Raw genomic sequence first — 10,675 nt, forward strand, 5'->3', positions numbered from 1 at the left:
AGAGGACACTCCATGTGGAAGTGGAGACAGACTGAGGACAGGGGGAAGGAGACACTTCTTCACACAGAGAGCGCGGTGAGGGGATGGGACGGGTTAGCTAGCCGTGCTGATGAGGCAGAATCACTGGGATCCTTAAGACCCGACTTGACAAAGTTCTGAGATCAATCAGCTGCTAGGGAACCGGACGAGCTCTGATTGGCTGAACGGCCTCCTCCGGACGAGCTCTGATTGGCTGAACGGCCTCCTCTCGCTCGTAATGATCTGACAGGTTCCTGTTAGTCTCAGCAGTAAACTGGAAACCTTCCCTTTGCTCTCTTACCCCTCCAAAAACGAAAACACAAACAAACAGCCCCCTAGTGGCGCATCACTGTAAGTGCGCCCCGACACCTTACCCTGCCTTCCTTACAGCCCTACCAGCCAGCCAACCTGTGACCCCCCTCCCCCTCCTCCCTAACCTCTAACCTTTCACCTCCAGCCCATGGGGTGCTGAACCATGGAGACGGACAACCCTCGGTAACCCCTCCCCCTCCCCCACTCTGCACCCTCCCTCACCCTCTCCCCCTACCCTCACCCTGACAAAAAAAAAGCAGCGAATCAATTCAATACCAAAACAGACAACAGAAGAACAGCCCCCCCCCCCCTTTTGATAGCGTGCTTTGCTGAGCGCACCCCTGCCCTGTACTCCCCTGTACTCACCTGCAGTCCAGCGCTGCTCCCCTGTACTCACCTGCAGTCCAGCGCTCGCCCGCACTGCGCAGAGGGTTGCTCGTTTTGTTTGGGTGTGGTCATGTCTCCGCAGCCTGTCTCGTTGCACTGTGTGTCACTCTCACTGACATCCTTCTTGAATGTGCGCTGTTCACTTTTCATTTTCATGTTATTATTTTATTATATTTGATGGTGGCTCTTTCTAAGCAGCTCTTGACTTGAATGTGAAACCTCCCCCCTCTTTCCGTCCTTCCTTCCTTGTTGGATTACAATGTCCCTGTGCTCTCCCTCTCTCAAGCCCTGATATCTTCTCTGTTTCTCTTCCTGTCCACTGTCCCCTCTCTCTCTCTCTCTCTCTCTCTCTCTCTCTCTCTCTCTCTCTCTCTCTCTCTCTCTCTCACTCTCTCCTCCGCCCCCCCCCCTCTCAGTGGCTCTCTCCCTGGGGGTGTGAAGGCCGCGGCGGGGGGGAGGGAGAGCTCAGTGGGCGGGAGGCCCGTGCGCAGTAACAGCGTGAAGAGTGTGGGCTCCGGAGCCAGCAGCCGCAGCGAGGTGCTGAACGGCCGGGCCGAGAAGGCGGGCCGCTGGCAGACCGTGCAGACACACCTGCAATCCGGCAAACTGCGGCCAGCCAAGTGAGTGTGGAGGAGGGGGAGCGGGGGGGGGGGAGGTTAGCAAGTCTGCGGAGAACAGGGGAGGGTTAGGGTTGGGGTCAGGGTCAGGGTCGGGGTCGGGGTTAGGGTTCGGGTCATGGTTGGGTTACACAGCCTCCTTCATTGCTGTGATCCTTCAGTCACTCCGACTCCAAGTCTCCCACGCCCCTCTCACTCCCCCTTCTACCTTATAGCACCCTTACTGTCTCCGAAGCCCCTCCCTGCCTAGTCATTTAAATCCATTTCCAGTTTCATAACCCCTCCCATTCCTCATAACCGCTCCCGTTCTTCATAACCCCTCCCCTCCCATTATCAACACATCTCCTCCCACTGCCCTTGCAGACTGATTTTCTTTGGTCTCTGTGTGAATTTAGTTCAGATTCAACCCTTCTGTTTCTGTCTCCTGTCCTAAAGCACTCCAGTAGCTGCTGTCTGCGACTCTGTCCTGGGAGTCGAAGGGAGCTGCACTGAATCTGCCCTACAGCACATTCTCCGCAGCTTTCACACTGGTGTCACTCCTTACTCTCGCCGGCTCTCCTGGGGAAATTGCTCTCCAGCTTCCCGTCAGGTTGGGTGTCGGTAAGAGAGAGGGATGCACCAATGAGCTGAACTGCTCTGGCTGGTAAGCAGCAGAGGCGTCGGATTGGCGCTTTCCTTTCAACTCCACGATCTTCTCGTAGCGTTCTCCAGCTGAGCACCATTAGACCAGCGGCTCTATGACCCCTCCTTCTGACACAGCGCTGGGGATTTCAGCATTAAAAAAAAACAAAGCGAAAAGGCACAACAAAAACGGGCTCGGGCTTGATTTTATTTTGATGAACAGCGGAAATGCAATTCAGAGAAAAGCCAGGCTCAAGAGAACCTGTGATCATCCTACCTGGGTGCACAGGCCTCTGTAAACAGTGTGGTTTCTTAAAGGCAGGGCCACTTAATAATAACACTCTTAAAGGGATGATTCCGATCCCCTACACGCTGTCAATCCCTCTAATCGCTACAAGAAAAAAAAGAATAGATAATTGGGTTTTGTTTTTAGATTCATTGTTAGCCAGAGTTCTGTGTCTCCATAAGTGTCACTTTTTTAATTAAAATGTCTTGCTGTGCAAGGTTTGAGGTTTCAAGGTCACAGAGAGAGCTGGGGATATATATATATATATCTATATCTATATCTAAAGCAGCCGCTTGTGACTGTGTGTGAGTCGATAGTTCTGAGAAGCGTTTCTGTGTGAGAGAGAGGGAGAAGTCGTGAAGAGACTGTGAAGGATGAATACAGCAGAACTCGGCTCTGAATACGAAGCCCACGCTGCGTCTCTTTGTGAAGCGAGACTGCCCAAGGGCAGGAGCGTCACAGGAAGTGTGACGGAGGGCAGGAAGTCCGGGACGGGAGGGCGGTTGGGAACACAGAGAGAAAGTCTCCCATCAACGGGATTGTTGGTTTTTTATTTTATTTTATCCCCCCCCCCCCCCCCCCCCAAAGTGGCAAATAAAGAACTAGGCTGAAAGATTTTCCATCCGAGTGGAAAGTTTTCTGTTCTCAAAACTTCCCGCGAGGTCAGTGGGTGCTGCCCCAGTGTCACCCCTACATTATTATCTGTAATCTAACCCAGCTGTGATATATCTAGTGTTACAGTCAAGGCTGGGCTCAGGTATATTAGTGCTGGAGCAGTGGCGGGGGGCAGGGGGGGGGGGGGGTCCAGCAGCTGTCGGGGGTGCCTGAGGGCAGGAGAGGAGACTCGGACACAGGGACACATTCACACAGAGATGGAAGTCTGACCAGATTCAACTCCTTCCCCTCCCACCGCTGTGCACCATTCACATGTGATCTTCAACGGCAATGCAGCAGCACACTTTAGAGCCACAATTGCAAGGCACTGGCAGCACAGGAGGGAGCTACAATGGGAATGTTTTACATGCTAATGGCATCACAATGCTAATGCAAACTTCTGGGTAATCCAGCCATGGTCAACACAAAATAAAACCATCGGAAAATGTAGGGGAGAACTTTGAAGGCAAGCAGAGAGGGAGGGAGGGAGGGAGGGAGGTAGCACAGCTCCCCTGAGCTGAGAATCGAGGACAGACAGGAGCTGAGCATCGCGCTGGGAATACAGCCGTGGTTTAAAAGGCTCGTCACAGAGCCTCAGAGCAGAGCGAGCCAGGGAAACACGAGAACGAGACAGAACAGAAACGAGAGGAGGAAACTAGAGAGAAAATGAAGTCTCCGCTCCAGAACCCTGCCGCGCAGAGGCGACCGGCCAGCCTCCCTCTACTCTTCCTTGGTGGACTATGTCTCATCCTATCCCTCTCTTCTCTCCTGTGTCTCCTGTCCTCCCCTCTCCCTCCTGCTCCTCCTCCTCCTTCCTCTCCCCGCTCTGCTGTCTCCAGTTTCGACGACCCGTCTCTCTCCACTGCCTCTACTCTGGAGCACATCTCTGGCACTCCCCCTGGTGTTTGCGGCCGGCCTCGCACCCTGGTGAGGCAGCAGAGCTTGCAGCAGCCCCTCAGCCAACCTCCAGCCCCCTGCCCGGGAGACCTGCCCCCCACTAGCCAGAGCCTGGGTCAGCTGCACCCCCAGCTCCCCTCCAGCAGCTCTAGCGGAGGGGGGAGGCCGGGCCGAGGGGGCGTCCCGGGCAGGCAGGGGGGGTCGGCGGGCTCCTCGCACTATCGGACCAGTGGAGGGCGCTCTCGCTCCAACCCCGGCAGCTGGGACCACGTGATGGGGCAGATTCGGAACCGCGGTCTCGACATGAAGTCCTTCCTGTAAGTGTCTCTCTGACTGTCTCTTTGTCCCTGTCTCTCAGTCTGTCTCTAATTCCCTCTCTTTATCTCTGCCTATCTTTCTTCTCTCTATACCTCTGTCCCTCAGTCTCTGTCCCTCTTTGTCTCTCTGAGGCAGGGTTCAGATATTCACTCCGTGCAAAAAGGAATGACGTTAAAGACAGCTTTATTGTATAAAAACGTTAGCATGTAATACAATTTTTTTTTAAAAAACGTATCTTTTTAAATGATATTCCCCTGTTGAAACCCCCATGGGATATTTGGGGTACGAGCTGTGTTTGTTTTAAGGGGGTCCTGGTTCTAGGGGGAGCCCCAGTGTTTCGAACCCTGCTCTAAAGCACTGAACTGTACTTCAGAATCCATCTCTTTAACTCACATCGCTGTTTTCTCCCAGCCTGGCTGATTTTATTGAACGCAATCTACATATTACAGTTGAGTGTGAAGCGCGCGATAGAGCAGTCTCCTAGAGCTCTCATTCTCATCCCTCTTTCTAATTCACTCTGTCTCTCTTTCTCATCACTTCCTCACCTTCTATCTCTTTCTATTTCCTCTACTCTCTTTCACCCCCTCGTTCTCTTTTTGTTTCACACTCCCTTTGTCTCTCACACACCACCCCCTCTCCCCCTCCTCTCTTTCTCCCTCATTCACACACTCCCTCTTTCTCTCACACACCACCCCCTCTCCCCCTCCTCTCTTTCTCCCTCATTCACACACACCCTTTCTCTCTCTCCTCTCTCTCTCTCTCTCTCTCTCTCTCCGACTCTCTATTTTAACACTGTTGCTGAAAATAAACTATTTCCCAGGTTTTACTCAATGCAGAATCAGGGTTCGGCCTTCTGATTATTATTATTATTATTATTATTATTATTATTATTATTATTATTAATAATAATATAAATTATGAATGACTCATTTTAATGTTGTTTGTGGTTCTTGATCGTTATTTGATTTGGCTTTCTCTCCTCGTCCTTGAGTGAGAATCACTGAGTCACAAACACTGGATCTCTGTATATTTACACTGAGTCACAAACACTGGATCTCTGTATATTTACAGTGAGACACAAACACTGGATCTCTGTATATTTACAGTGAGACACAAACACTGGATCTCTGTATATTTACACTGAGACACAAACACTGGATCTCTGTATATTTACACTGAGTCACAAACACTGGATCTCTGTATATTTACACTGAGACACAAACACTGGATCTCTGTATATTTACACTGAGACACAAACACTGGATCTCTGTATATTTACAGTGAGACACAAACACTGGATCTCTGTATATTTACAGTGAGACACAAACACTGGATCTCTGTATATTTACACTGAGACACAAACACTGGATCTCTGTATATTTACACTGAGTCACAAACACTGGATCTCTGTATATTTACACTGAGACACAAACACTGGATCTCTGTATATTTACACTGAGACACAAACACTGGATCTCTGTATATTTACACTGAGACACAAACACTGGATCTCTGTATATTTACACTGAGACACAAACACTGGATCTCTGTATATTTACACTGAGTCACAAACACTGGATCTCTATATTTACACTGAGACACAAACACTGGATCTCTGTATATTTACACTGAGACACAAACACTGGATCTCTGTATATTTAATACACTGAGTCACAAACACTGGATCTCTATATTTACACTGAGACACAAACACTGGATCTCTATATTTACACTGAGACACAAACACTGGATCTCTGTATATTTAATACACTGAGTCACAAACACTGGATCTCTATATTTACACTGAGACACAAACACTGGATCTCTATATTTACACTGAGACACAAACACTGGATCTCTGTATATTTACACTGAGACACAAACACTGGATCTCTGTATATTTACACTGAGACACAAACACTGGATCTCTGTATATTTACACTGAGACACAAACACTGGATCTCTGTATATTTACACTGAGTCACAAACACTGGTTCTCTGTATATTTAATACAGTGCTGTTTAGTGCTGTGACACTGGGTTTTGTTTGTTATTTACTGAGGGAATGAGAGGGGAGAGGGAGGCTGGGAATACAGATAAATCCCTCTTAAGTGTGATATTTTAATTTATTACACACAGAAGGTATCTATTAACCCCGGCCATCGACAGCAATTCATTTCAATTTGAGCTGCCATCGATTTCCTGTCCTCTGGATCATCAGTGGTAATGAATCCCACTGTACCACAGACTGAGCGAGAGGGAGAGGGACATGGACAGGGAGAGGGACAGAGACAGGGAGAGGGACAGGGACATGGAGAGGGACAGGGAGAGGGAGGTGGGGACCAGCAAAGAGGCTTGCTGGATTCCCAGTAAACCACGCCTTCCCCAGTAAAGACAGGACCTGTCTGACTCCCAGTGACAACACTGGTTGGAGTTTTCAGTATGATGTTGGAATGTATCGGCACACATACTGAACAGCTTGACTGCGTTCTGTAGCTCTTCTGAGGTCCACGGGCCACACTTCACATCCAGCACCTGCTTTGCACTTTAATTCAGTGGAGCTGAGGTTTAATTCAATGGAGCGCAGGGTTTAGAGCTGGCGTGTGGAGATGAGAGTTTAAACAGCAGCCTGGTTCACCTCTATCTGTGCAGGGTGTGAGGAGAGATAGGGAGTTAGATGGAGAGATGGATAGATGGAGAGAATGAGAGAGAGATGGATAGATGGAGAGAATGAGAGAGATGAGTGACCTAGAAATGACTCCCCATCGCAGAGCTCCTGTTCATTAGCACAGAGAAACCAGCGCTGGAAATAGAAGCAATTATTTGAGATCTCATTAACGAGTGATAATGAAATGTTAAGAGAATGAGGAGGGAGGACAGCACAGACAGAGAGAGAGAGGTGGAGGTAGAGGTGGAGGTGGAGATGGAGGTGGAGGTGGAGATGGAGGTGGAGATGGAGGTGGAGATGGAGGGGTTACATTCCCAGCCATTTCTGTTGTTCTGTACAAAGTGCCTGGAGGTCCCCTTATAAAACTTTACCATAGTAAACACACAGCAAAGTGTAATAAAGCACAGGGAAAGCATTTGTGAGGGTGTGGAGATCTGACAAAACCTAGAGCAGCACTGATGGAGAGAAGGAGATAGAGAGGAAATGGGATAGAGAGAGGGAGAGAAGGAGATAGAGAGGGAATGGGATGGAGAGAGAGGAGGATAGAGGGAATGGGATGGAGAGAGGGAGAGAGAGGAGGATAGAGAGGGAATGGGATGGAGAGGGAGAGAGGATAGAGGGAATGGGAGGAAGGAGGATAGCGAGGGAATGGGATGGAGAGAGGGAGAGAGGAGGATAGAGAGGGAATGGGATGGAGAGAGGAGGAGATAGAGAAGGAATGGGATGGAGAGAGGAGATAGAGAGGGAATGGGAGGGAGAGAAGGAGATAGAGAGGGAATGGGATGGAGAGAGGAGATAGCGAGGGAATGGGAGGGAGAGGGAGAGATCGGTTGTGTTGTGTGTGCGCTGGAAAGCTTAGGCAAGGCAGCTGCCAGCTCCTTGATATTAAATCTGCTCTCACTGTCACACAATTAGACAAAACCCTATAAAAGGCTGAGATCCAGCGCTAATGCCTAATAATCTTCAACTACACTTCTCCCATCAGTCAGACTAATGGCTTCTCATCCCCAGTGCTGAGGCTCCCGTTTCAGCAGATGTGATGTGACACACACTCGCATACACACAGGCAATGCATTGAACTGGAACCCAAATCCAAACCCACACTCGGGCAAAACAGTAAAGAACTGCCCTTTAATGAGGAACTTTGAGACACTCCCACAGCAACCTGTGACTACAGCCTGGCAACGATTCATTTCTAAAGAGCTGAGGTATCTAGTTAAGCCGTGGTGCACCTTCAGGGTTTGAAAAAGGAAATGCAGCCTGTGACTGGGGGTGGAACTCTGATTCTGCATTGTGTTCAGGGCTTTCTCCAAATAATAATAATGATCATTTCTGCGTTCCTGTTGCCTGCCTGTCTTTCATGAACTGTCTGTCTGTCTCTTCTTACCTTCTTTACCTCTCTCCCTCCCTCTCCTCTTCACGTTCCCTCTCTCTTTCCCTCTTCCGGTTCGGGCATGGTGCCGATCCCTTCCAATCTCTCCCTGTCTTGCTGCAATGCACTCCCTCTCCCTCTCCGATTTCCTTTTCTTTCTCCCCTCTCCTCCCCGCCTCTCCCCTCTCCTCCTCTCCTCTCCCCTCTCCTCCTCTCCCCTCTCCTCCGCTCCTCTCCCCTCTCCTCTTCTCTCCTCCCCTCCTCCCCTCTCCTCTCCCCTCCTCTCCCCTCCCCTCTCCTCCCCTCCTCTCCCCTCTCCTCTCCCCTCCCCTCTCCTCCCCTCCTCTCCCCTCTCCTCCCCTTCTCTCTCCTCTCCTCTTCCGCCCTCTGTCCCTCTCTCTCGGTGCGTTCTCTCCAGAGAAGGCCGTATGGTGGTTCTGTCGCTGGTTATGGGTATCTCAGAGCAGGATGATTTCGCCAACATCCCGGACCTGCAGACTGGACCGGGCCAGAACAATCAGAACACCCCCTCGGACAAGAGGTACGGCCCGAGCGGCGGGGCAGGGCAGGGCACAGGAGAGGGGCTGACTGCGTCGCAGTGGGGTATGGGGTTAGGACACAAGGCAGTCAGGGTAGGCAGGTAGGGAACTGTGTAAAGTAGGGTACAGGTTAGGACCCGGGGGGCTGTGGGGTAGTGTACTGGAGGACAGCGGCTGTGTGTGTGTGTGTGTGTGTGTGTGTGTGTGTACGTGAGTGTGTGTGTGTGTGTGAGTGTGTGCCTGTGTGTGTGGGGGGGGGGGGGGGGGGGGGGGGGGTAATAATGGAGATGGAGGGTGAGTGAATTATTAAATACAAGCAATTATACAAAAACCTATAACAACTTTTAAACAATGCTTTTTCCAGACGGATTTTAGAGTGCATTGATCTTCAGCTTACAGTAACCTACAGACCTTATACAAAATCTAAACTGCAAGACATTTTCATTAAAAATGAAGATGTAGGAGGCTGTAATGAACTGGCATCGACTCAGCCCATTGAATTGAATTGGATGCAGAGGCCAAGGCTAACCGCCGCTAACCCTACGGTTCAAAGACAAACCGCGGTTAGGGTGTCTCGCCAGTTTTAAGGGAGTTTGTACAGTGTCCATTCAGAACCACTGACCGGACTGCAAAAGTCCGGTTCTTGCGAATCTCGGTTACTCACTGTTCATTGCTGTTTGGGTATTTCCGTTCTCGCTGAGCCAGTCCTTTTAACGCTCCACTGGGCAAAGGTTTTTTTTATTTTTTTATTTTTTATTACTATCGTACTGTTAGATTCGAGAACTACACGGAAATGTATTGTGAGTTATTTTGCCATTAACCACTTAGCGGGATCCGATTGCTGAGCATTACTGAGCCCCCCCTCTCAAATCGTGGCTCTATTTTTAGTTTCAGTTAAGTGCTGTTAGCCTGTGTTTCAGTGTTGGAGCTCCTGAGAGAAATTCAAACGAGAGGAGCGATGTGTAATATTAGCTGTCAGTCTTTCATCTCTTCAGCACTGCTCAGTCACAGATGTGCGAATCGGTTCCTTTGAAACCGAGTCCCCGGTTCCTCCTTTGGAACCGACGAACCGGATTCGGTTCCCGTGAGTACTATTATGTTTTTAATAAAAGTGATTATTAAAAACATGAATGTCTGTCAAAAATACATTTGATAACTACAGTATAATTGACACGTTCTTAGAGAAGAAAAAAAAAGTCTGCAGTGTATTTATTACAGCATCCAGATATATTATTATTGTATTAATTTCCCTGGAGAATAATTCGGTTATATGAAGGGCTGCAAATTCAGATGGGTAATTCAAACTCGGCTCACTGAAGGGATGATCGGATCTTCTTCAGTTTGGCTTCGGGTACCAGTAAAGTGAGTTTTCTGCACCTCGATAGAATAATTCGCAAAACACGACACGATTTCACATACCTGAAAATGAAATCCCAAACCGAGGGTGTAGTATTTCGTCTTGGGATAACATACCACGTGGTTAAAGTTTTTTTTTTTTAATTGTAAGCTTTGTGAAATGTGTAATTAACAAGGTTCGTATAAAAAACACCCAATGGCTTTCACTACTGCAATAAAACTGTTACTGTGATCATTTATGATTTTGTTAATTTTAACATTTCATAGATTGCACAATATTGTCTAAGCATCGCAAAAGCTGCATCGTTTACGTATCATAGTCTGTCACACCTTGTCGTACGGATATGTTTGTCTAAATAGTTTGGGAACCGGAATCGGAATCGAAATACCCGGTTCGGTACCGATTGCAAAATCTCCTCAAATACACATCACGACCAGTGTTGCCAAGTCTCACGAGAAAATAAAGCGGCACCGCCTTTCAAAACACGCCCAATATAATAAGCCCAATCCATTTCACAGGGATGGGGGGAGGTTATACAAATTATATATTTGTTTCTAATGTACATATACATTGACACGTCAATCGCCAAAACCACTCCTACAACCAGTTATAACTGTTAGAAACGTCACC

At 48.8% G+C, this 10,675-nt stretch overlaps 1 protein-coding gene across 5 annotated transcripts in view; it reads left to right on the forward strand.

The window, feature by feature from the left end:
* LOC117434915 (synaptotagmin-7-like) overlaps nucleotides 1–10,675 on the forward strand; it is an 81,292-nt gene that overhangs the window by 44,456 nt on the left and 26,161 nt on the right. For 2 of the 5 annotated variants that reach the window (XM_034057638.3, XM_034057635.3), the window contains 3 exons: nucleotides 1,134–1,337; nucleotides 3,735–4,109; nucleotides 8,568–8,690. The exons of 1 other annotated variant lie outside the window; for it this stretch is intronic. In XM_034057638.3, coding sequence (XP_033913529.2) covers nucleotides 1,134–1,337; nucleotides 3,735–4,109; nucleotides 8,568–8,690 — 702 coding nt within the window. The remainder of the gene's footprint in view (nucleotides 1–1,133; nucleotides 1,338–3,734; nucleotides 4,110–8,567; nucleotides 8,691–10,675) is intronic. 2 more of the 5 variants (XM_059003067.1, XM_034057636.3) reach the window with 2 other exon arrangements.

Source organism: Acipenser ruthenus, chromosome 28 (assembly GCF_902713425.1).
Source record: "Acipenser ruthenus chromosome 28, fAciRut3.2 maternal haplotype, whole genome shotgun sequence".
In the NCBI taxonomy this organism is placed as follows: domain Eukaryota; kingdom Metazoa; phylum Chordata; class Actinopteri; order Acipenseriformes; family Acipenseridae; genus Acipenser; species Acipenser ruthenus.